The sequence below is a fragment of the Poecile atricapillus genome, chromosome 1, assembly GCF_030490865.1.
Source record: "Poecile atricapillus isolate bPoeAtr1 chromosome 1, bPoeAtr1.hap1, whole genome shotgun sequence".
NCBI classification, from domain to species: domain Eukaryota; kingdom Metazoa; phylum Chordata; class Aves; order Passeriformes; family Paridae; genus Poecile; species Poecile atricapillus.
In genome coordinates, this window is record NC_081249.1 from 126,156,347 (window position 1) to 126,183,092 (window position 26,746).

A 26,746-nucleotide genomic window follows, 5' to 3' on the forward strand; every position below is an offset into this window, starting at 1 on the left:
CCTGGCACCTGTCTGTGAGCAAGATCCCTCTTCCTGCTTATGGGGTTTTGGGGATTTTTTGGCCATGGAGGTCATGTCCTTTACTGACACTTTGCTGGTTTCTGTGAGCAATGTTTTCATGCTCTTTCAGGTGTGATGTTTTATTCTCTTCTGTGATCCTGTTCTCTGAAAAAAGCTTTTGGCTGACTGTATTGGCTAGATGGTGGAAAAGGTGGAAAAGTAGTTTGTGCTCTGCTTATCCACATCTATTCCTTGAGGAAATAACATCTCAAAACCTAATTCAGTGTTGAAATCACAAAGAGAAAAATGCAGGACACATAGCCTATTGCCTTGAATGCGTGTAATTCCCTCATGCATGTGCTGCTGCCTACCAGAGGAGTCAAACAAATTCTAAGTCAGCATTTACATTGTCATACAAGGCTGTGTGCAGATGTAAAGACCTATACAAGGTGTTAAATAAAAGGCTTCATAATAGTCCAAGAATAGAATTTTATTATTTCAGGCTTCTACCAAAATTACCAATATTGCAAACTACAAGCAGTTTTTGGTATGTTCTGATTTGGTTCTTTAGTACAAGTTTACCTGGACAGCATCTCCAACAAGGGCCTAATCATTGGTCATGGCAAAAATATTTTCGGTGGAAAAAAATATTACAATCTAGTACAGAAGTCTACTGATGTTATCTTTCATTATGCATACACTTAATAAAGGTGAGTGCATGTGTAACATCTCCATAGTCAGCTAGAGTAGAGGACTTTGCTTTTAGGAGTGCTGACTAGAGCTCATCACTGTGTTGTGGACTCAAATAAAAAGCAGAATCAACTAAATGGATGGGCTCATCAGCTCTCTCCTAGTCTTTACGAGGAAGTACAGCTGTCTTGGTCTTACCTGGAAAGCAAAATGAGAGCACTGGAAGCTGAATAATATCTGCCATGGAGCTCTGTCATTGCCCAGCAGGTGGAGGAGGCATTCCAAGGAAGACCAGAAGCCTGTACCACAAATCACTGGTGCTCCAACCTCTCTTGTGATCCTGGGGGAACAGCAGATCCCCTGGAAAAATGCCAAGGGAGAGAATTTAGCGTTGCCAACATTAATTTGGGATTGAATAGTTGACCTAATATCTAATCATAGTCTTGAGCCAGACAGTTTGGTTAAGATATTGTTGTGTTTTTTTGCTGTCATTCCTGGAGCATAAGTAACCTCTAAGTAGGAGTTGATAATGCTTTTAAAGGCTCTCAGACATAATATAAAAGTGTGTTTTGTGGGAAGACAGCATATAAAAACTTGAATTTTTGTCAGGTTTCTAATTTATGGGGAACAAGGACATGCAATAATCTAATTTATGTCTGTGTACATTATGTCACTGATCACAAGTAATGGAGTACAAGCAGCTGCTTTGATTTGTATGTGTAGAAATTGGTAGTGGGCTGAGCTCATGGTGAAGTAGATTTCACTTGCCAGAGGAGGCAAAAGCTTTAGATTTGATTTAGTGTTGGTAGCATAAGAAGGTAAATCCAGGTCTAATGCTGAGCAGAAAGAGATACTAAGTGTCCAAGAATCTGTAATTCTGCAGGCTTAAATATTGGGTTTTTTTGTCCTTTAAATGACAAGATTTAGGAGGAGAAATAAATTTTGGAGATTAATGTGGATATGCTCAGCTTTAAGGGTATCTCCTCCAAAGACAGTGATTATTGTGATGTTTGGTTGTTTCCAGTATGTGTGAATATACAATTGTTTTTATCTGGTCATCTTAAATATATTTAAAAAAGAGAAAAATATTCTACCAATGGAAATGAAGATAGCTCATTTATTCCATTTGTTAGTGAAATCTGTATATCGTACAGTAAATTCTCTAAGTTCCCACCCCCCAGAATATGCTTTTTTTTTCAAATCTTACTGTGTCCCAGGAGCAGAAGAATATATTTTCATACTTGGGCATATGAACCTTCAGTCAAAACCTATGAAATATCTGCAATCTTTTTAAACCAGAGACTTCGGTAACAATTAAGCTATTTTTAATGTGGGAGGGGTTTTTTTGGTGTTGGTTTTTGCTTTTATAATAGATTTTTCTCCTATATTTCAGTCTTCTTAGTTTATGCATCTAAAGAAGGAATAGGTTAAGTTTGTTCTGTCCAGGAAAACTTAGGGGGTAGCGAGGAGCACAGGATGACACCATCACCAGAGCAATCTGGTGCTAACAGTGGGCAGAGCATGTGAACCCATTATGTTGGTTGTAATAGTTTTATGTGCACAGGACAAGTTTGTGAGATCTTGGGGAAAAAACAAGGGCATGCATTAGTAATGAGATCAGTTTGCTAGGAAAGGGAGTGAGGAACACTCTGTGTCAATTAAGAGCAATTTGGGGTGGCAAATATCTTGAATGCGGGCTGACTCAGCTTGCACAATGCAGCCAATAACCAAACAGCAGAATTTCACAAGCAGCTACATCAAAAACACTCTGCCTCAGCTGGTGACACAAGCAACAGTAATTTCCTGTGTATTTTCCCTAGGAGTGAGATCCATTGATCCCAGTTTTTTTCTTCGCATCTAGGAAGGCATAACTTCCCCACTGTTCCTGTCTCCTTGTCCAAACAAATACATTTCTCCTCCTTCCTGAGTCATAGATTAATCTTTTCTTTCAAATATTTTGCCTTAGTTTTCTTCTAGCCATGTGTGTACCTTTTTTGTAGAATAAATCCTCTATGATTTTTGCTGAGAATATGCTTTGACAGGTTGTGCTCTAACGTAAGGGAAGGTTAATTAAAAGAAGAGGGAAAGAAGCAGAACTCTTCCTTTTGTGAAAATGAGTCTTTCTTCTCCTTTCTTGTCTTTTTTCTAGTGCAATAAAGCTTGGATCCATCTCTTGGTCACTAGGTAAAAAGGGAAATCATGGAGGAGAAAGATGTGTGCATCATTTAAAATGTATAAAAAATGAAATTGTCTAACATGAAAGGGTCAAATACTTCAATAACTTAGACATCAAGGACCTTTCTGTAAATGTAGTACTAATAATCCTGAAATCATATTGCAGAGTAATTAGGGCTGGAAGGGATCTCACTTGCAAACTTTCCCACAATGACATGAAGCCTTACTATAATACTCAATAGATTTTCTCGAGCATTCAAGCTATAAAACAAATGAGGCTAAATAATACCTCAATACTAATTCAGAAATGTTCAACCCAGATGTCTCTGCCTTGTGAAGTAGTCCAGGATCTTCAGGAATATGCAAAACCTACATTTTTTATTCTGTGAAATGTACTTAATAGCCTTGGTTATCTGCTGGAGTTGTGGGGTACCTGTGGAAAAGGAGGCTTTTGATTTGTTTTAATGAGCTCTCTCCACAGAAGAGCAGGAAAATGCCATGCCAGCCTGGGCTGAAGATGCCTGAATTTCCCTTGGTTTATTAAATTACTGTTTTCTTTCTAGATCCCAGCTTATGGAGAAGTACACATAAGAACAGGATAAATATGGCTTTTACGGGCGAGGACCACTTAGATTCCCTTTCCTTACCAGTTCAGCGGTAAGTGGTGCACTCTGTCATCCAGATTTGATGGGTAAATGATTCTGAGGCAGCAGCTGCGCTTTCCTTTTAGGCTCTGAAGATTCTTGAAAGTTCATTTTTAAACTCAGATAGCATTCCTACGAAATTTGTAGAATGAATGTGGAAATTTGAGATATATTTCTTGAGGCTTTTGGAAATTTTTATACCTGGAGCCTGGTAAATCATGGCAATGTTTCTGCAGCCATCATTTTAAAGGATGACCATGTTTGCAGTAGCAGTGTGACTGTACTTACTGGACAGCTTCTTAGTCATGATGGAAACGACTGGAACCCTCTTCACTCTGTGAAAACCACTGAAAGCTATAAATATAGATTTGTTTAGCATGGTTGACTTTGTTCTGGTGTAGATAGAGTAACAATATAAAGGCTATGGTAGAATGTCTCAAAGTAGCTTTTGGGACAGAAGGCTAACCAGCAGATTTTAAAAATATTCTTGTTGCCATCTAGTAGCTGTCTGTGTGTAGAGTACTTTTGCTTCTAGCCTAATAGATGTGTCATGAAAAGAAAAAAAAAATACAATAACCTACAGTCATTATGTGTCACAACTGGGTTTGCTTTGTTTTTGTTTAGGGAAAAGGAAGGAGGGTGAGGCCTGCTGAACGCAGGAATAAAATCATAAATAAAAAGGACTTAAATTTCAGCCTTTTCCCTAGTCTTGTTTCTTCAGGTCAGACTGCAATTCTTTGTTGTCATTAACTTACAATTGTAATTGACATACAATCTCAAAATACGATGCTTTTCTTCATCAGTAGCTTGATATTTCTCTAACTTTCGTTACCCTCAGTCTTCCAGCAGATATTTTGATATTGCCATTAAATTCACAGTCACAGTAACACCATCTAAACATATTCTCTTCTGGAAGAAATGGGCTAGTTAAGACTTAGAGCTGTAGAAAATTAGCTGCAAACAGAGCCAGGGGAAAAGGTCCTGAGGGTGGCCAAAGGCTGATCAGGGCTGAGGGTGTCAAGATTTATTTCCAATACATAAATGGGGATTATTAGCTTGAACGTCTCCATGCTAGCAACTGGAGATGTGCAGTAGGAAAAATGCACTTAAGAGGTAACAGTAGCACAGAAGTGAAAAGCACTGAATTTTATAGGCTGGAGACGTCTAGAAAAGGAAAGTGCCTGTGAGCCAGGCGTGCAGTGTTGAGAGAAGCAAAGCTCTGCCAAGTTATGTGAACAAAACCACCCTACAAGCACTCTGAACTGTATCTTAGCACAAGAAGGAGTTTGGAAAAGTCCCACATAGCAAGCATTGTGTTTTGACAAAGAGCTTGACTCAGCAGGACAGTTCCATATAGAGAAAGTTAAATACAAATAAATAAGTACTCTCCCTCACCCCACAATAAAATAAAAGGCTCCTATTCTTTTTTGTTTGTTTTTATTTTGAGAAAGAATCTTTTTTTCCTACAGATGAGGGTTGTTTGAGATAAAGGCCCTGTAAGAAATGGGCAGACTTAAGTTGTCAGTGGTCAGAAAGGTGAAGGCTCAGAGAAGGTTGGAACTGAAAATAGGAAAAGGTGTTTTTATGCTAAGAATTCAGCAGAAAGGACACAGAACGGAGTAGATAAAGTTCAGAAGCTGTGCAAAATGCTCTTTTTGATTATTTATAAAAGTAACAAAACCCACTCAACATAATAGCTTTTCCAAAGAAATGGAATTTTTATGAGATTAAGTAGTTTCTCTGGGTTAGAGAAAGGAGTGATATGGCTCCTACTGGGCATTTAAAAGAATTAAGGGAATTTTCAAAATAACAAGATTCAAATATTATTAATTCTTTATTGTTCCTGTATACAAGGCTAGGATTTATGACTGTCTCAGGATTCCAGTTCATGTTCCTGCTCTTTGTGAGAGGGGCTTGAATAAACTTCTTTTTGAGGAAAGGTAGCTCAAATCCAGCTGGGGTTAATCCTGTGTGGGACCACAACCACACCTTGCTTCATGTTGAGCTCATAATCTTTCAGAAGTAAAAGCTGGCAGGTCCCTAAGCAAGAATATCTGTCTCCATAGGGAAAGTGTACCATAAATATGCAAAAAGATTCCAAGTGTTTCCACAGTGGTCATTGGAGTCAACAGTTACTTTGGCTGTATAAGGAATTTAAAACTGGGGCCTTAAACCAGGTCTCTGCACTTCATGAATTGTTGTTTACACTCTTTCCTTAGATTTTATGGGAAATCACAACTTGAATTGGAGTCTCTAGAGAACTGAGTCACTGTGTTAATGGTTTTCTAACACACTGTCTGAGCTGCTGTCTCTAATTGACATCTAGACTACTATGATAGAGTACTTAAGCTATGCAGTATCCCGAGGAAAAACAAATTATTGTTACAGAAACTTTATTTTCTATTTCACTGAGTTAGGAACTTAAGTGATGATTTTGTCTCTTAGGAGAGAAAACAATTGGAAATAGATCACTTTTATAAAGTAGTAATTTACTTACTTTCCAAAAGTTGTAGTCCCATGTAAAGCACTTTACTGGAACATACAAATTATCTGTTTTCATCAGTGAGGGCCAGTTCACCATTGCATGTGAAGTGTGTATTTATTCCTTAGAGATGCACATAACCCCATTCTGAAATAGCTATTTTTAGTGTAGCTTTGGGAAAGTGTCAGTACCCATTCTTTATAAGATAAAAGATATTCTTATCTTTATAAGAGATAATGAGCTTCTACATTGGCTTTTCCATCTAGAATAAATGCTACCTTTCACTTTGGCCTCTGCCCTTCAACCTGTGTAAAGAAAGTTCATTTGCCTTCTTGTTTTCTGAGTTAAAATTGTAGTTTACACAGGCTTTTTTCATTGTAGACATGGCGTTTTTTATACTTTCCATACTGGATGGTAAACTAAACTTAAGACAGAGCTGAATCTGAAGTCATTCAACTAAAGAGATAGTATTCATCACCAAAAGTGAAATAGGATGCTGTTTTGGCTTCTTGGATTATATGTTCAGTTCAGGGCTGCGACTGGAGAAATACAGTATAATTAGAAATTTTTTTAAAAGAATAAATTATCATCTTTTATCAAAATCAGGTTAAAAAAAAAACAACCACAATTGTCATCACCAATTTCCCCTCTTCCCCATAAAAACCTCCCAACCCCAAAACAGCAGCCAAGTAGAACCAAAGTAAAATTAACAAAACAAACTGAAGAGAAACCTTATCCTGAATATAAGTCAGAAACGTGCACTAGCAGCTTATAAAACCAGTTGTACCCTGGGCTGCATCAGAAGAAGTGTGACAGGGCTTTGAGCAACCTGGTCTAGTGGAAGATGCTCCTGCCTATAGCAGGTGAGATGGAACCACATCATCTTTCAAGACCCTTCCAATGCAAACCATTCAGTGATTCCATGAATTGATTGAAACAGCTTAAATTATTTAATTTAATCTAATTAAATTAAGTCAGCTTGCTGTTTTTCATAGCAAACTAAGGCTACTTCCAGAACTTCAGGAGCATCCATGAAGGGCTGGGCACCATATTTTTTTTGCAACTCTGTTGAGTACGTTTCTGTTTGCCCAGTGGGGATAGAAGCACTACTTGAAATGATGCAGAAACCTTTATGGAAACAGAAGGAAAAAATAATTGTTTATATTTGGTATCAATTGGCATTTGGATCATGTTTGTTGAAAGCTGTGACTTAAAACAGAAGCAAGAGGAATTCAGGACTTTATACTGCAGGAACTGCATTGATTCTGCTTGTTTCTCTGCCTAATCAGGATGACGAATTTGTAGAATTTTATGGAACATGAGGAACTTTATGTCCATAAAGAACTTTATGAACATATGAAATGAAAAGCAGATAGGTCTACAGTTCCAGAAGTGAATCTTGCTTTAAAAGGAGAAAAAAAAAAAAAAAAAAAGGGGGGAGAACCCCCAACTTCACCAAGTACAGTCAGGAACTGAATTATTTCAGGAACCATTCACATCACATTTTGCTTCTACTTTTAGAGATTCACATGGCCTCTATACAGCTGAAAAGAGTTATTTTGAGGGGTAAGATATGTGCAGAACCTCTCAATGTGTTTAATATTGTGTTCATATGGGGCTGGCAGGAAAAGAATGGATCCATCCATTGGTCTCTCTCCACAAAGTGTCTAAAATTTCTCAGTACTCAAGATATGATTTAGTGCTCCAAATCAAAGGCAGTGATGTTTTGTCATCCTGTCATAGAAAGTGAATTCTGACTAAAATGGTATCTGATTTTATATTTTTTTTTTTTGAGCTTTCCAATGATGTCTTTCCCCTTGCATCCTTTATGTGATTGGAATATGTTGGTTTTGATGCCGTTGTTTTTCTGGCCCTGAATTTTGGGCAGTGAGTTGTTTGGTTGCATGGCAGTTCATTGAAATGTTTGCTGTTTCATTATCTACCTGTTTTCTTAGATATCAATCCCCAAGTGAAGGATTTCTGGAGGTGTGAATTCCATGAATAAACATGAATAAAGGTTGTTCTTCTTTTTCATTCTGGTCTATTCTTTTTTTTAAACCACCTCAGTTCTTCTTACCTTATTTCCAATCTAAGTGGCTTCTGTAGTTTGTTGCCACATTTCTCAGTGTTTGTTCTCACAAGATTTTCCCTGCTTTTTCTTTATTTTGTTTAAATAGCACTTCTTTTAGTCTTCAGTTATAAGACTGTGCTCCAGTTATAATTAATCATGAGATCATGTTTAAGTAAAGTGCTATAAACACTTTGTCTGAACAGGGACCTCTTCTGTAAGTGCTGAACTCCTGTTTCACTTTCCTACAGTGTTTGCTGCTGATAACTAAGGGTTTGTTCTGTATTTCTGGTTTTCCCACCTGTGTCTGCAAACTGAACTTCCTGTCTAACAAGAACTCCACAAAAAGCAGAAAAAAAAATTTGTATTTCTGATTTTTGTGTTTTACAAGCTACTTGCTGTGCATAGATCTTGCCCTGTTAATTAGAATCCTACATTCCCTATGATCAGTTTTATTTGGATTGTGCCAGGAACTTTGTTGTTGTGGCCTCTTGAAAGAAAAAAAAAGCAAGTTATTTGTAATATAAAATTTGTAATTTAAATTATTTTATTTGCAATATATAAGCTAGAGCAGAAAATTTTCAGAGTTCCAAGTTCAGTGTTCTTACTTGGCTCTATGAATTGCTGCTTTGAGTTTTTAAAAACCATTTGAGAATTGGATGCTTGCTGAGGAATTGAAAATGTGTTTTGAAAAACTTCCTTTTGCAACAGGTTGTAGGAATAGATTATGACAGAAGAAAGGAGGGTGCTTTGCCAATAATGCAATAAAATTACCTTCTGTTGACAAGAAATAAAATCAGTTATTGCATAGCTCAAGGCACTAATGATACCTCATTTAATGACCTTGTATTCTTTTCCTTTCACTCAGTTTACCCTACAACAATTCAGCAAATAATTTTATAGCTTCAGAAATGGAGCTCACCATACTATGAAGTATTTTTGACTTTAGTGATTTATATCATACCTGTAACCAAACTGAAAGCTGAGTTGTTTGTATGGAGTTTTGATGGTGGTTGTAAAACAGATTTGTGAATCTGTATGGTTCTTCTGGGAAGGATTTTCAGGCATGCTAGCTGACTAGGTCCAAAGGGTGATGTTAGTAAAGCAGCAGCTATTGATTTGCCATCATTTGGAGGCATTCATGAGGAATATGAGCTCAACAGATTTTTTTTTCCTTTGAATCCATGGGTAAAATATCTCTGTTCCTCTATTCAGGATGTTAAAAAGTAGGTCAGCAGTTTAGCAAGCAAGCAGCAAAAATAATTGCATTTCACTTGTACTTTGGGCACTTCTGGGGTCTGTAAGTCTGCCAGAATGCAAGATATTTCCCAACCTTTTCCTTCCGATAGTTTTGTCATTACATCTCTGTATTTAGTTGTATGATGTGCTGTAGAAATATGTTATACTACTTCCCAGAGCTATGCTGTAAAATATTGTATGTTGAACTGTAGAAGTCACAAGAGAATTTTGGCTTTTAACCTGAAGGAGATTTGAGCTTGTCCACTATAGCAATTGTGAAGATATGGTGGCTTTAAAATGTGAACAAATTGATGAATTTAAACAATCTGTCGGACTGGTCTCACTAGACCTTTCCTTCATTAAACTCGGTATTTCATATTTGTGGCTTGCTGCTACTTGGAAAATACTTTTAAAAGATCAGGGACCATCTTTCATCCTTTAAGACAATTAAGAGTTTATTCTGGATCCCTCATAAGGGTCAGTAATGTTTCATAGTGTGACACACAAGCAATGTAAAGAGCTCAAGGTAGTGCTGGTGTAGCCTTTATTATGGAAGAAACTCTGCCTATTATTTTGAGAATGAGTATTTTTGGAATGTGGGGTTTTATAGAGGTTTTATATTCTTTTTTTGTGTCTTAGAGGAAGAGCAGTTGCTGTCTGCACAGTGAATATCTTGTGTTCAGGCCTCGGTGTCCTCTTCAGAAATTAATTTTAATGAACCCTCAAATTAATGTCCTTGAAATCACAGTGAAAGAACCGTGCCTGAACGTCAGGTTACCTTATCTGCCAGGCATGGATGATAGGTTCTGGCTGCATCTTCATAAGTGTTGCATGAAGTTTTTATATAATATATCAATAATCCTGTCAACTTTACACCCCGTATCTTGCTCTTGTAGCCACTGGTTTATGGCTTTGACTCCATGGTTTGTGCTTCTCTGTTTTCACTGATGCTAGTGAAACAAACCATTTCCAAACAATTCAGATGTTGTCTGTGGTCTTTGTTTACTTGAGTTCTCATCTTTATCACATTTATTTTTTCAGTAGCACATTTCAGAACAGATGCTGAGCAGGTTAAACATCTGCCACCACTCCTGTTGGAGTGCTCTGTTTTCAGAAGACAGACTTGTTGGTTATTTCTGTGTTCAATTATAGGTTTTACCTCGAACATGGGAACCTTCTTTCCTGTTTGTTAATCTAACAACATGAATGATGCATTGACACAAATGCTCTGATCTCCTTTAGTCTACCAAATATTTTTATTGCAATTTGATACTTTTCTGCTTTATGAAGCCTTCTAACCAGGTAGAGGGATTCTTAGAAGTTTAGGATATTTAAAGTGTACTATGAGAACCTCATGAATTTTAAAAATCATAAAGTAATTGTATTCATAGTAATGTTAGTACCTTTACTCAGAATTTTATTTTGCTATTTTTTATTATGATAATGGTTTATACTTTATATTTCCCTTAGCAGTAACATTATTCCTTTTTAGTTCACAGGTGGTGTCCCATAAATTCTCTCACTCTCAAAAAGAAAAAAAAAAAAAAAAAAAGGGAGGGGGGCAAAAGTCAGAACCTGCATCTGTTTAATTTTGGTGCAGTGTTAAGTGAAGTACATCAGTATCTTGCTTATTTGCCATACATCCTTTGAAAAAATACTCCTAAAACACTACTATAACCCCTGTTTTGGTTGAGTTGCTGTGCAGTCATGTCATGATTTTATGTCATAATGTTTCAGCCATTGGTAGCTGCTAGAAACTACAGTCTTGACTTCTGCATTGTCTTTGTGAGCTTCCTGGTGTTAAATAATCCTGAACCTGAACTGCAAGTGTACACCTACTGAACCCAATGTATTTGCTGTGGGGAAGAGGCATGCAAAAGGAACCTATCCCAGAAAATAAAAATAAAAATAAAAAATAAAAATTATATATATATTTTTATATTATTTTTTAAAAAAAATTAAAAAAAAAAAAAATCTAGTTACCATGGTTGTCTGGTCCTGTCCTGCTCTGATAATTTGGTCATGCAGAGAATTTGCAAGTTAGAGTCTTCAGGATGGCAAGGTTAAGTAGTATTATCTGTGAACAGTGCATTTTACAAGAAAATCACAGAGCCTGCAGTGTCTAATCTTTGACTTCTTTACTATCCAAGACTTTCTGAATTTTGAAAATTATAATAAAGACAGTGTCTTTGCTTTTCCTTTTGCAATATTAAATTATTAGTTACTTGTTTTACTGAGACACTTTGACTTTCTATGCAACTTTATATATGTCAGATAATCTGAATTTAGTATTCTTGCCGGCATAATATTGGAAACAATGGTATGAATGTTATTATTTTCTTTTTATGGCAGGGAAGCATATGGGACACCACCTGTGAGCTAAAAGAGAAAATTGTTAAGGGAGTTAAAAAGTAAATTATTATCAAAATAGGTAGACTATGCTGAAATCAAATAGCATACCACGGAAACAAAAGTTCCATGATTTCCTCTCCTTTTAACAGTTAGGCCATATTGCTGTTATTATCACATTGGTAATGTAGCTGGAATTATTCTAGTTAGTCCTGGAAGGAAATTAAGGATTAAATCCTGTCTTTTTCCAGTATATATTTATATATATTTATATATCCAGTATATCTTTTGTGTACAAAGTTCAAGCTGCTTTGAAGCATTCTAGGGACCTTCCCCTTTACTGTGCTAAGAGAGGGAAAAGAACCAAGTTGTCCTCCTTAACAGAAATAGAACTCTTCATGAAACTTGAAAACAATGATCAGACTAATGAAGGGATCCTAAAGCTCAAGGAATCAAATTCATTGAATTAGTTATTGACTTATTCTGAGAAAAGATGGTGTTGTCTCTGTCTTCAAAAGGGCAGTATGGTGTGTTGAAACTTTGATTTAGAACTAGATATCATTCCTCCTGATTCTTTCCTGGTTGCAATGCTGATTAATCTTCTTCCCTCAGGCAAACCACTTTACCTTTCCTTGTCTTTGTGTTCCACCTCAGCTGGGGAAACACAAAGGAAGTTCTTACTGGCCCACCTCCATATATTTCTATTTCAGTGGTTCTTATTCAGCACTGTGTTACGAGCTGAGCTCCTGTGCCTTGTCGTGCCTGCTGTGGGTGCAGCATCCTCCTGAACTGGGGCAGGTGGGAAATGTTGGATATTACCTAGCAGCTGCTTCCAGTAAATGCAAAGGGTATGTTTCTGTTCACAAAATCCAGCTTGTTCCTTCCATATCTCACATTTTATCATTATTTTCACAGTGGTGAGTGAGTTCATTAAACTTTTTTTACAGCCATGGCCGTAACAGAGACTGATGAATAAGTACCTGTACCTTGGTATATATGAGGTGTTTTTCCACAATTAATGTTTAAAAAATTCATTAAAGATATTTGAATGGTCTTACTATGACTTATCTTTTCAGCTGTTTAGGACAAATACTACTGTCATACTGCATTAAATGTAGTATTTTTCTCTTCAGTTCATGTTTCCTGGGAATTTCTTCCTTATTTAATTGCCTGGTATCTCTTAATCGGGTTCACTGTTGCTTGGGGATGGTTGGGAGGATCGTGTAATCAGTTGTTCAGTAGCTTGTAATGAGCAAATTTAAGAAAGCTATAAGGACAACGTTTCATCTTTGTAAATATTTTTCTTTGTTATTTTCTCTTTTTGACAAACAATATAATGATCTTTAAAATGTGCTGGTTGAGTGTGACCCCATTTCTGTTCTCATTAAATTGGCTCGTGTCTGTTAGTGGTTGGGTTTATGAGCTCATATTAACCCTGAGGGATTTGGAGAGCAAACAGGAGTTTAATATTAAGCTGAAGTGTGACTGTTAACAATTCCAGTTGTTTTATTTTGCTTCTCACAATATTTCATAAAATGTAGTAAAGTGAAAATATATATATACACATAAACACACATATTGTTTTACTTAGAGCAATATACATAAAGGACTATATGTAATATTTCACTTGTTTCTAAAGAAACAGCTTTTAATTATCCTACACGTGTAAAACTGTGCTTCAAGTATTTGAATTTTGCATTTTGTTAATTGTTGAAACTTTATTATTGAATTTGGTCCAGGGCTATTGTGGAAGCATAGAAAACGTCTACATCAAGAATATAATATTATCTTCAACTAAAGTTATGGAAATATTTTCCCAATATCTTAAATGTCAGCAGCACTGATGTCAGGATAAAGATTAAACAAGAGCAAACGAGGGAAAAGCTGAGAAAATTATCCAAGGGAAAAAGGAAGAACTAGGCAACGGTTTCCAAGTAGGATACAACGGAGGTTGTTCAATGGGTGACACGATAGGTGAAAGAAAACTTTTGGGAAATGCTATAGAGCAAAAAATATCTTGTTCAGTATCAGCTGTGCACAAATCAGCATTTTGATTTTGATGTATTATGTATTACACAACTGAACCCTAGGATAACTGTGGTAGTGGGAAGGGATGAAAGCAAAGGGCAGGCAAATGCTCTAGTTGGAAAGCAGTGAAATCAGCTATTGGTATGCATTCAGATTGTAAACCTTGTTTGCCAGGATCCCAGAGAAAGGGAGCCTTAATTTGTCTGCAAGCTCACTTGAACTCTGGGCCAGAGATTCCTATGCTTTGTGCCATTGATGCAAAATGACACTTTTTACTTTATTTTTGAAACTTTTTAAGTTTAAATTGGAAGTTTCAAAGCTAATTCACTTAAAATATTAAAGTTAATATTTAAAGTATAAAATCTCACATGCTGTCCTGTCTTTAATGCTTAAAGGAAGTGACCTTGTGAATATTGCAAGTGTCCAGTCTGCAGCAGTGAAGAGGCCTTTATTCACAGGTGTCTGAGTTGGTTTCTCAGTCTTGAGAGTATCACTGAAGTCCTCAGGCTTCCAGATTTCAAGTAACAATCCTAATAGCTACTGTTGTTTGACACTTTCTTATAGTCAAATACACCCAGCTGGAGGAGAATAATGGAAGACCCACACATCTTCATGATACTATTTTCATGTTGTTTTGAGAGAAACTTCTCTCAATAGCGGTTCAGGCACAAAGCTATTTTTTTTCCATCTCATTTAGAAGCAAACAAACTTTTCCCAAGCCTGTCTTCCTGTGGCACAGTCCCGATGTGGAGGCGTAAGGGCTGTGTTTGTGTTATGAGAGTGAATCAGGAAGCCATTAGATGGCAACACTCCTGGCTTAGTCTAACCCCCTATTGCTCTTGGCTAAAGTGTCAGGAGCAACCTGGAAAGCAATCAGCTGCTACTGCCAGGGGAAAATAAGATATTTTGTCCTGCTCCAAAGGGTTGGAATTGTACTGAACGTTCTCTGTTTAACAGCTGGATGAGAGGTTGATCTCAGTAACTTTGAACATGGTTTTTTTTTGTTGTTGTTGTTTGGTAAAATGTGCAAACAGTCCAACTGAGTGAACTGCTGCACAGTTGCCCTGCTGTGAAAGAGGAGGTATTTTAAAGTGCACATTGTTCCCAGCATTGTTCTGCTGCAAATGCAAAGTGCTCGGTAAATGCTTAAATTGAAGACTTTTTTCTACTTAAGTTAACAGCTTGATAACAATTTAAATACCTCAACAGATTCCACAACAATCTCAATGAATTCTCCAGCATCTAAAACGTGATACTGCTCTTTGCTCACCAATTAAATTTCAGTGTGTGTATGTATATGTCTGTGGGAGAAACACGGAAGGTTTTTGGACAGTTCTGATGTCCTTTCAATAGAAATTTAGGTCAGCATTTGTCTATCCTTTTTAATTTGACACTGAATAAGGATGTATATGACATACATTTAATATACTGGTTATAGTGAAAAAGCACAGAAAATTTCATTTGAACTTACTCTTTTAGCAAACTTGTGCAGGGTTTTGTGTTTCCAGAAAGAAGCCTAAAACTACATTTGGAAGAGATAAAATGAGCTCCATAAATTTCAGAAACTTATGGCCTTTCTCCATGTTCTGTTTACTTCTGTCTTTTGTATGCATTTTTTCCAATGATCCATCTTTTTTGAGGATTATAACTTATTTTTTACATATGACTTTGTTTCTCTCTCCTGTGTGTCTCATGAAATGTTTTAGCATTATTGCTCTTTCCACTTTGTGTACATGATGCTTTTGACAATGACACTAGAGTTGAGATTTTGTTAGAATTGCTTACAGGGACAGGTTGCAAAGAAAACCAAAGCTATGGGGGAGGTTGTGCCCCTGTTGGAATCATAGAATGGCTTGAATTGGAAGGAACCTTAAAGATCTAGTTCCAACCCCCTGTACAGGGACATGTTCTACTAGGCCAGGTTGCTCAAAGTTCCATCTAGCCTGGCTTTGAACACTTCCAGGGATGGGGTATCCACAGCTTCTCTGGGGAACCTGTGCCAGAGCCTCAGCACCCTCACAGTAAAGAATTTTTTTCCTAATATCTAATCTAAAACTCTCAATTTGAAGCCATTCCCCTTATCCTGTTGTGCTCTTGTAAATAGCCTTTCTCCATCTTTCTTCTGGGTTCCCTTTAGGAATTGGAAGTCCACACAACTTTGAGGGTTTTATGACTTTTTCTCCCCCTCTTCAGCATTTCATTTGGATCCCCCTCAACATGTGCTTGCACTTGGAGCTGGGCTCATGTTGTAAAACAATGCTCACACAGAGGCCCTGTATGAAGACCAGGCAAGGCCAACTTTTGCACTTTTCTACTACCACTACCCGTTTTATACTCTGAAGAAATGCCTTTGGCAAATATGATCACCTCAGCATTAAATGAATCAGGAAAGAGGAAATGGATATGCTGGAACACACATAATATTTCACAAATGTGATACAGGAACTGTACCTGCTTCCTGCAGGTATATTAACCTTAGCTTTATTTGAACCTGTAAAAAGCCTCCAATCACTCTTGCCCCCAGATTAAAACAGTGCTACTTCTCAATTTAGGTCCTTAAGTAATCTATAACTAGAAGTGAGTTTAGTTTTATATCTCACAGAGCATCAGTGGTGAAAACAGCCCATTAACAGCTCTGTGTACATCCCTGCAGCTCATTAGGAGGCTTTTCTACGTCAAACAGATAAATGTGGTACAGATGAGCTTATTTACTCCAGTTGTATGAGAGAAAATATGCTGGGATTTCAGGCATTCTTTTATGTCAGAAATAGTAAAGCTTTTTGCTAATAGGAAGCAAAATGCTGCTGATATTTGCCTTAACACTATTCTCCAAGCTTTTTTCTCTGGTTGTTTGGAAGCTGAAAGCTCAGAATGCTGTCACTCTTAGGCACCTGTTCAAGTGCCTAAGGGTAACAAGTGGTTTACTGACCCACATGTAAACAAGTCATGAAAGGATATCCTAACCAATGGTAGAGTGACACAGAAATTATCCAGTGTGACCTAGAGCATTCCTTTGGGAAACTCTTCTTCAGTTTTCAGAAAATATGAAGTTAGAAAGTGAATATTGTATGCCTGTGCAAGGAGATTATTTCTCAACATCTTAAGTCTGCAAATTAAATAAAAGGGAAATAAGGTTTCTAGGATTGCTTATCAAGGTATTGCATTTGTTTTTCCCAAAGCTGAAGCTGCAGAGCAAATTAACTGTGATTTTAAATGTATTAGCTTTACCTCTGCATAAAGGTATTTCTTACTTGTTCCATTTAATAATTTGAAACCAGCAGAGGAAGATCTTCCACTGAGAGCTTCTATCTGTAAGAACATCCCTCAAAGCAGGGACTTGAGCCCAAATCCGTTATAAATGTCCTAATATTTTTCTGGATAAATATGTGTATATGTATTGATAGGCAAATTGTTCCAGCATAATTTATTGCATGAGACAAATTGTTGGAACAGCAAATATCTAGCAAATTAAATATGAAGTTAAAATATGTTAAAAACACAGCTTAGTGATCTGAATGAGGAGATATATGGCCAGGTATTAACCCACAGTATTAACTTATGCATATAGGTGTGCCCTTAACTGGGACTGCAAATTAAGTATAATACATAAGAACTGAGCTGATTAAAAAAAAAAGGGGAGGGGGGGGCAGAGAGGGGAGAATGGGATAGAGAGAGAGAGAGAAGCAATAAAATTGTTCAGAAAACAGCCAGGCACTTATAGATCTGATGTATTAAACAGAGTTTTGGCGTGGGATTTGTAGTCTCATGCATCTGGTAGTTACTTTTTTTCTGTGAGGTATCATGACATTGGATTTCAGCTGTGTGTGTATGGACACAAATAATATAATGGCTTCATTTGCATGTGCCCTGTCATGATTTCACTCCTGCTATCACCAGCTATCATTCCAGGCAACTATAAAATACAAGAAAATCTAGTTCCAGTAAGGCTTTGCTTGGTGCAAAATCCAACCGTACATTTAATAGATCAATAGTGCTGTGATACAAAGGTGATATTTCATTGGCTAGAGAAAGAGGATGGTCTCATCCCTCTCCAGTCTCATGGAACCAATGACACTTTTATTAATATTGCTGTTCAAAACCTCACTATAAGACTTTGACCTGAATAGGGCAGTCTGGAATACCTCAAGCCCTCAAAACTTCCAAGTTTAGGTCAGATGTCTTTGGGGTTGCAGTGGTGTAAAAGAAGTTGGGACGGCAAAAAACATAAGGCCACAGCTTTTGTTGTCAGTACACTTCTGACAAAATACAGACAGAAGATATTTAATGATACTTGTACCGATCCAGCTGGAGTAAGTTTGCAGCATGTAGCATGGATTCCCTTCCACCCCTGCATCCTACATTAAGAACTGAATGTAAATTTAAAGTGTGAAATTGTGGTGAACTGCTCTTGTTTTGCTCATGCTTTCTTGTAATTTTCTATGCGTGTTTTCTGATCAGCCTTAAATATGTTCATTGGTATTTCTTTTCTGCTCTCCACTGGAAGTGGGTGGTTTTTGCCTTCAGTACACAGCAGTAGTGAGAGGCAGGAAATTAGAGACATTATCTTGTTTGGTTTGACGATCAGAGATACCTATCAGTACCTTTTGAAGAGTGTGTCTATTCAAATTATTAACTTCTGCAGTATATTGAGGAGGAATGATGGATCTTTCCCCAGGTAGGAATTGCATAATTGGATTTTGTCTTCTGAATTCAGAATGAAGGTTCAGCTGCTTTTCTTTTAGTTGGATAATGTCCAGTCTAAGAATGAATTTAGTGAAATAAAAATTTTGTGGGTGGGGGACACTAGAGAGAGAAACTACATTTCCCTCCTAGTTAGAGATGGTCCAAAATACACAGTGTTAAGCCTGCAAGTTGTTTTAAATTTAGTATTTGGGTTTCAGAAAGTGTTTGAGTCCTTCCAGGAACAGGTGTCAGGTGAGAAGTGGAATCTAAATTACACGTCTTTTTGCTTGCACTCTATGTGCCAAGTTAGTGTCGAGATTGCTGCCTGAATTTTTTGTGTTAGTGACAGCTACAGAAAAGTACGTCTTGCTTGAGAATTTAAGCTTGAAAAGCTGTTGAGCAGGTGCTTTGAAAATTTATGAAGTGATGAAAAGTCTTTAATAAAGCTAAATTGATTTATCCTTGCACTACAGATAACAGTAGAACATAGAAATCACATAGAAAACTGCATCTACTTTATTTGCTTCTCTATATAGTGAAGTCAGTTATTTTATTTTCTGTTTACATGATGGCAGCAGAGAGAGTTCTTAATTAGACAAATCAGAGCTTTTTTTCCTCAGAAGACGTTGCTCTCATAATACAGGCTGCAAAAGGGAATATTCAGTGAACAAGTGGCTTTATTTTGTGTGTGTTTCATGCATGTATTTTCCATTTGTGAGGAAATTCTCACAGTAATTTGTATGAAATAAATTCCTCTAGCTAAAGCTAAGGACAATAATGGACTTAATATGATGCAATATTTCCTTGTTCCCATTTCTGATATATTTTCAAATCCAATTTGCTTGATGTGCTGTGAGGTATCATAAGGGATTATAAGAGGTCAAAAACCTAGTTCTGCTCATCCTTTCATTGTTGGTTTTTTTTTAATGCAAAATGCTGCTTGTCCCATAAAACATCCATTTATTCATATTTGGTGACAATTGGAGGCCAATTAATTGAACCTGGGATGTATTATTGCAAAACAATGGTGTTGACTACACTTTTACACTCTGTTAGCTGTTTTCCAGGTTCTTTGATGGCTACTAAGCATTTATTATTGCTAAATAAATAATTAAGGAGGGATAATTGGCTTATTTTTGAGCAATAATACCAGAATGATGTTGGGTTTTTTGGGTTTTGTTTTGTTTTGTTTTATTTTTTGGGGGGAAACAACATTATTCTGTTTTTAATGCACTGCAGAATGTGGAGCCTGCATGCCCTTATGAATCATGGATAGCTCATTTGTGCCAGAGATTCGCTGACAGCGATCCAAACCCTGCTCTTGCTAAATGAAGAAGAATAAATAGATATTCTGCTTCATTCTACTCACTAAGAAGGGAGGAAAAGAAGGAATTCTTATTGTGTCTTTTCTTTTTGTCATCATTTGTAATATTCTCTCAGTCTGTGTAAAAGCCACTCGGTTCTGTCCTCAGGGGTTTGTAATTCTTTTCACTTGCTCCCTTGTGAAGGTGAGATTGACACCTGTGCAATGGGGCTCTTGGCAGCCAGGTTTGCTCCCTTGCTCCTCTTTTTACACTTGATATTACAAGTTGCTGTGAACAGCAGTGAGGTGAAAAGTCCTCGCTAATGAATTATTTCCCAGGAATGAGCAATCTGTGGGATTTCTAACCCACTCATCTTTACTTTTGCCAGGAAACCAGGCTGTGTTTGTTTCTTCACCTCATTCAGTCTTGTGAAGGACCCTCCTGACCTCTTGTCTATTTCAGGTCTTGGAATCCAATTGCTTTGGATTTTATATTTTAATGAGAGTGTTCTAGTTCAGGCATTCTTCACACTTCAGCTGTTGTCCACCATTCAAAAGCAACTCTATGGTAGTAAAAATAACCATTCATTTCCTTTTTGCTTTTCCTATTTGGCCCTCAGAGCTCTTCTACGGCTTGCTTGGAAAAACTTTATTTTTTTGCTCTTCTTCACCATTGTGTTACAGTAGCATCTGGAAGCTCCAATCAAGATGAGAACACTGTGCAATGCTCAGTGCAAAAGCAAGGAAGTGTCACTTAGGCTAAGCAAAGAGAGTTTAGCCAGAGAGAAGGATGGCAGGAGGTGATAAAACTTCTCGGAGTATTGGTAAGAAAGCAAAGAGTAGAGCTCTACTTTTGAAATTTCTACTTAAATGTATCCACTAGATTGGTCTTCTTCTCTGAGTAACATTATTGTGGCTGGAAATCCACACAAGAAATTCAGTAAATGAAAGTCTGGTTGTGTACAGCCTGCCATCATGTCTGTATAAACAAGCAGGGCAAAAAGAGAAAAATACTGCATTTTTCTTTCTGATATGAAATAAAGCACAAAGCTTACAACCTTAAACAAGAGTTACTCAGAAAACATTGTGGGAAGAGCATATTGTGGAAGAGCATACTGAACCTGCATGGTCAGTCCAGACCCATGAGAAAAAGAGATTTGCCTGGGTGTCTCAGTGTTGGGTGGTGGTTCTCACACCATTCTGGCCACCTTGGTGCAATACTCATTGCTTATGCGCATTCCACATCATGTGTGTCGTATTTGTTCTTGAAAAATGAATTCTGTGAAGAGCATTGATTATGGAATGGAAAGAAATCAAAGCTGGAAAAAATTCTATCAAGCTCTCCTTTGTTTATAGAGATGTACAACCTACACTATGCCTGGGCAGTGTTTTCTTGCATCCCATGGTGCACCTTCCAAACTCTGGAGGTTCAAAGCATTCACTATGCATTCAAATGCCCATTAATACATTCAAGGAGTGAAATCCTTACTTAACTGAAAAGGGTAGGAAAATCCATTGATACCACTGAGGAAAGTATTTCCTACAATTCCTTCCTAAAGTTGTATGTTTTTGAGATTTAATGTTCATTTTAGGAATGGTTTGTCATCATTGTTTAAGTCATCAGCTTTAAACATATGCAAGCTTTTTTATTATTTACTCTTATCTTTCTTTTTATTCTTCTCTTTGTTTCTAGCTATTTCTAATCTTTTCTATCTATTCTTGCCAACATTGGATTGCCAGTAGAAGACTTCATTGTAAACAAGCAACTCTGTCTGAATTATTGCTGGAGGAAAGAGTGGTAAACTCATTTTTCCCTTATTTCTAGTCAAAATATCTATTACCTCTTTCTGAACAATCTTCCTCTAAGTTCTCATCCATCTAGCATAGTAAAGTTGTGCTGCACATCCATAGTATTGTTTTGCAAAGGTGGTCTCTATTTTTATGGTGTTTGTAGTTTGGCCTGTAACAGTAATGCACAATGCAAGGAAAATGCCAGAGTCAAAAGATGAAATGAAGTTGCTTGGTTGCAAGCAAACAATTCCATTTTTTTGCTTATTTCGTTTATTCCTTTGCTTTAATCTGTTTTACTTCATTGATGGAGCTCTAGGATTTATAACAATAGATACAAAAGAGAGAAAATCCTTAATACATTAAAGCACAAAGTTTCTGTCAGTGGACCGAAGTAATTTCAAATGTAATGGAACCAGTCTCCTTTTAACTAAACAGGGATTTGCTACAGTTCTGCCCACGTGGATGTGAATGCCCCTAGAGAGCGCAAAGGGTGTTTGTTGTCAGGGAAGGCCACTACTTTCCATGCTTTCCCCAGAAATACTGTGTCAGTCTCTTCTCCAGTGTGCTGACAAGTGACTTCCTGCAAATGCTATCCCCAGAACCTGAACAGTGTGATGACAGCCAAGAAAAGGACTTTGCCTATGCACTCTTGGATATTTCTCTCTGGTGCCAGTGCAGGTTTTGTCAGAGCCTCCTGCCTGGCTTCTAGGTCTGAAATTTCCTTCTTCAAGTGCGAGTACAGCAAGAAAAGGCTCGCCTCCTGCTTCTTCAGCCTCTGATGGATTTCTTCCCTTCTTTCCTTCTCACAAACAATTCCCTTCCCTTCAGTGAGGAGCAGCTGCTTGATGTCAACAGCTGCCATCAGCAAAAGGAGCACCCAGAAGATTCCCATGGCAGTTCCTTCTTTGAAAGAGAAGGATAGTGTAACCCAAGATTCAGATTCTCAAAAGAAAAAGAAACTTCACACTGGAACAAAACTTTTGCATCCTTCCTAGCCCTTGAAAAAAGCTGAAGGCCAGAGGCGCTCCTCAGTGTGTGCCTGTTGCTGCAAGCTTCAAACTCAGCTGCCCAAAGAGGCTCCATCAGCACGTACTGAGGGGGAAGGTGAGGAAGGCGTGACCCACAGTGAGACAAAACAGAAATGGCCACGTTTGAAGAGGGAGAAATCCAGAATTTTAGATGAAAGAGGAAATAAAGTCCTCCGAGCAAGAGGTGGAGAGGAGGGGCCTAACAAGCTGGTTGCAGGCCGATGAGGGAGACATTGCCCAGCTGCTCTCAGGCCTCAGGGTGGCTCAGGGCAGGTTGGATACAGCAGGACCCTCTGCTGGGAGCGATGAAGTGCCGTGAAGGAACTGCTGCTAAGGAACTCACACGCTATCACTTGTTCACGTGAGTTTTAAATCTCAAAAGAGAGGGTTTGTCAGTTTGTCAGGCTCTCCCTCTGCTGCTGAAGGCCTAGAGATGTTGGAGATACCTTGACAGAACCCGAGGGGCTGGCAGAAGGTCACTTACCAGCAGGTGCCTCTGAAGAGTGGGTGCAGCACCTCCCAGACTGCTGGGGTTCCAGGGTCATGGAATCCTAGTTACTGAATCCTGGAATCCTAGGGAAGCACAGATTCTGGCGCTGATTTTTTTTACTTTGATATGATGTGAAGCCATCAGGTTCCCAAGAACATTCTCCATTAATTTTCAGTCAGTTGCTCATCTCCTCTCAGTTCCAGTGTGGGATTATGTTGTTCTCAAAATTCTTTACCCTTGATTCTTTCCCTTGGGGAATTTACTTTAAGCATTTGTCAAAAGAATCATGAGTGCCTCATACCCAAGCCTCATCCAAAGTCCACTGAAGCCAGAGATGAAATTTAATTTCAGTTCTAAGGAGTGTTGGAACTACATTTCTTCATCCCATTTTAAGTTGGTGGTTCACATTTACTACTTATGTTACAACCCTCAGGTATCCATGATTATCACCCAGAAGCCGATGCCATATTACATTTCAAGCGTTCCAGAAAAATATGCTTTATAGCAAGGTGGCTCAGAATTCCCTTTTCAGCAGAAAAACACTGGACTCTCTTGTGAAAACATTTTTAGCTCAAAATGTTTTATGATAAAGCACAATGAGCAAAGCATGATGGAAAAAGTGATAGTACAGCCTGAATCTTTGTTTTTAGAGGTGGCTTGAAATGCAGATATGGTGTGAGTTTGGCTTTTCATGTTGGTTGTAATTATTGAACATGTTTTGTTTGCATTTAAACCTTCAGTTACCCTGGCTTTCTGGTTCAACACCTGCACAAAGGAAAGTGAAATGCAGCCAGGAACAATAACCACATAGTTTTGTCTCTGTAAAGTGAATGGAAAGAGAAGGACGTGTGTTTGAGATAGAAGCAAAACACAATATACAAAAGGCAGGAAAAATACTCCATTTAGGCTGCTGAACTTAATAAAAAAATTTTATAGTGACTCCAAGTGTAAAATAGCAGAATAAAATGTTTGTATGTAAGAAGTGAGAAAGGGTGGAATAAGATTGAATTGGAAAGGAAAAGGAAGACCTTCTAGTTAGGAGTAGTTAAAGGTTTAAAATAAAACTGGAAATGAGATGCCAATACATGAACCTGCCAAAGATGCACAGTAATGAATAATCTATCATTCTCTAGGGCAAACAACATTACTTTATCACTTTCCCTCTGAACAAAGGAAGTTCAGTGATTACAGACATGGTATTTACTATTAAATGCATAAAACTAGTGATTAGACAGAGCAGTAATGACAAAGGGTACTTTTGAAAGTAGAGAATTAGAAGTGGATTTTAAGTATTGACAAAAAAGGGGAGAGTAATTGAAATCTCAGTGGTATGCATTTGGGGGTTGGGAACTAGAAAGCCACCAACAACATGTAGTTTATTTTATGGAAAAAAAAAATAGGAGGAGGACCTCCGTATGCTGGTTGATTGAGGTGACTGTGACTGCCTTTGCCAGTAAGATGTGGAGATGAAAGCAGGAATCTCAGTCCTAGGCTGTATGAAATGAGATTTCTGCTGGAGCTAAGGTTGTACTAATATCACTCAAAATTACTGTTAGACTTTGTTTTGATATCAGATATGATATCAAGTCTTTCAGTAAAAAAAATAATTTCACAGGGACTACAAATCTATTCAAAGCAGGGGCCTAGAAACTATATAGTTTCATAAAAGGAATCTGAAGAATTTTGCTTGTCAAGTCTTGCAAATTAGAAGCTGGGAACGTGTGTTTGCTTTCTAAAAATGCATTCAAAGATAAAATTGTATTTAAAAGGAAAGATGAAACCAAATGGGAATGAACTGGCTTTTAAGAAATTCAGATTAAAAATAAAAAACTTCCAACCAAACTTCCACTGTGATTCTAGAATAGCCATTTAATAGTACATATTTGAGCCCTCTATTTTTAGAGTGATTTTTAAGCCATTTATGGGCAAATTATCAGATCTGGTTGCTTCTAGTATCAGATGTGTAGGTTTGATGGCATAAGATTTCCTTTTCCATCTTTTTACTTCTACAGAAATATATAAACCTGTGCACAAATATTGATTTTTTTATATATAGGAAACTGCTTTCTTATTTGAATGAGACCACCTAAAGTATTTTTGCCAACTCATTCCAGTATTTCTGACACTGTGTTACTACTTTCAGTCTCTTAAATTTGTCTGTTGAAGGGTTAATATTCTGATGGGAATCTTAGGAAAGCAAACATCAGACTTTTCTCACCCTTTTTTTGACAGTTTTAGCTGGAGCTGCTGTGTAATAGATGTGAACAAGGGTCTCCAAATTTCTCTAGTCTCCTGAGTGGTACTGATCTCATATCTCCCTGTAAAATGCTTGTTGCTCCCTTCATTAAGTAATCCAGGCTTTACTTAATCAGTAGGGTTAGGACCTTAAATGAGTAAATAGTAGAAGGTGAAAGGCTAATGCTGCTGCTCATAATGCATGTCATAACTCCTTTGAATAAGGCACAGAGAGCTGTAGTTTTTGTTATTAAACTACAAATTAAGGCAGATTTGGAGGAAGAAAAAAACAATGTTCAATGAGGCACTAGTGCTATTTTCATGGACTCTCATGTTAGTCTCCAAATTAGTCATTGCTTGTGATTGTGTCTGAGCACTTTCACTGCCTGTGGCCCCAAATTATGTCCAGTGTTGTTTTTCTCCTTTTCACTTTCATTTCTAGTTCTCCCTCCCTGCCAGGTGTCTCTCTCTTGCAGCATATTGTTCTTGTAAGGCCACAAGGAATATTGTCCCCTTCAATTACAAGGGTGGCCTGAGCACAGGGAAGCAGCAAACAAGGATGAGCTGTTTCGAGCACTTTCTCTCCTGTTGCTGGACTTCTTCAGTCTTCTTCACAATGCAGGAAACATGTCCTGTTATTTATGGGAGAGAGAACTGTGTGTGTACTCAGGGATCTGCAATTTAAATGTGTGCTGAGGGCAACATCCCTTCAAGATTATCAACGCGCTTCAGTCACCGTGTCAGATTTTAAACTCCTGGAAGAATCTGTGCAGAAGTTCTGAGTAGATCTGTCATGCAATGTTCCATGAGGCATATTCTTCTTACTTTGGGCTAAATGAAGTCAAAAGTCATGGATTCTACCATTGTGCACAAAGCTAAGATCTCTCAGTTCTGCTACCTAATCTGTCAGAAAAACTGTGACTGTTGCTGTCATTTGCAAAGAGATTGAGTTGTGTGATCCTTCATCTTCAGCACTGCTTTTGTCTGTGCACTGGAGAACAGTTTGTTACAAACCATCAGGTAACATGCTGAACAAAAGAACCAATATCCTTCACAATTCAGCAGATTATTTGTTGTCCCATCCCTCATGTCCAAATTTTAGAGTGGCTAAAATTGCCTGTTTCTAAATCTGGTGGATTCCTTAAGTTGGATCAAAGCTCAGTAAGTCTGATGTGAGTCTGTAACAGTTTGTTAAATCTGAATATGCCAGTATCACGGGGTTCAACAAATTTAGTGGTTTGGAATACTTTCCTTGGTTTACTATCTTATAATAACATTGTAAATGCAATAATATTTATTCATTGCTAGTATGAAGTAATGATACTATACAAATATGAATTCAACAGTCATATTTTGGTTGGTAATCATTGTGGCATTATTAGCATGCTCTTTGTTCATCTTTGCCTGAAAAGAGGCTAATTATAATGTCATTATCTTGCTGATAGTGGGGCTTTTTTGCATTTTCTTCCTTTCTCTCAGGAAATGATATTATTTTACTGTGGTCTTTAACTTCTGTGAGCTCCGTGGCTTGTGTGTTTACT

At 37.5% G+C, this 26,746-nt stretch overlaps 1 protein-coding gene across 1 annotated transcript in view; it reads left to right on the forward strand.

Annotated features, from left to right (window-relative positions):
* The window catches only part of LOC131582324 (protein inscuteable homolog), a 128,421-nt gene that overhangs the window by 37,241 nt on the left and 64,434 nt on the right, over positions 1 to 26,746 (forward strand). Inside the window, exon 2 of the mRNA XM_058845391.1 lies at positions 3,429 to 3,522. Within this exon, the coding sequence (XP_058701374.1) occupies positions 3,429 to 3,522 (94 nt within the window). The remainder of the gene's footprint in view (positions 1 to 3,428; positions 3,523 to 26,746) is intronic.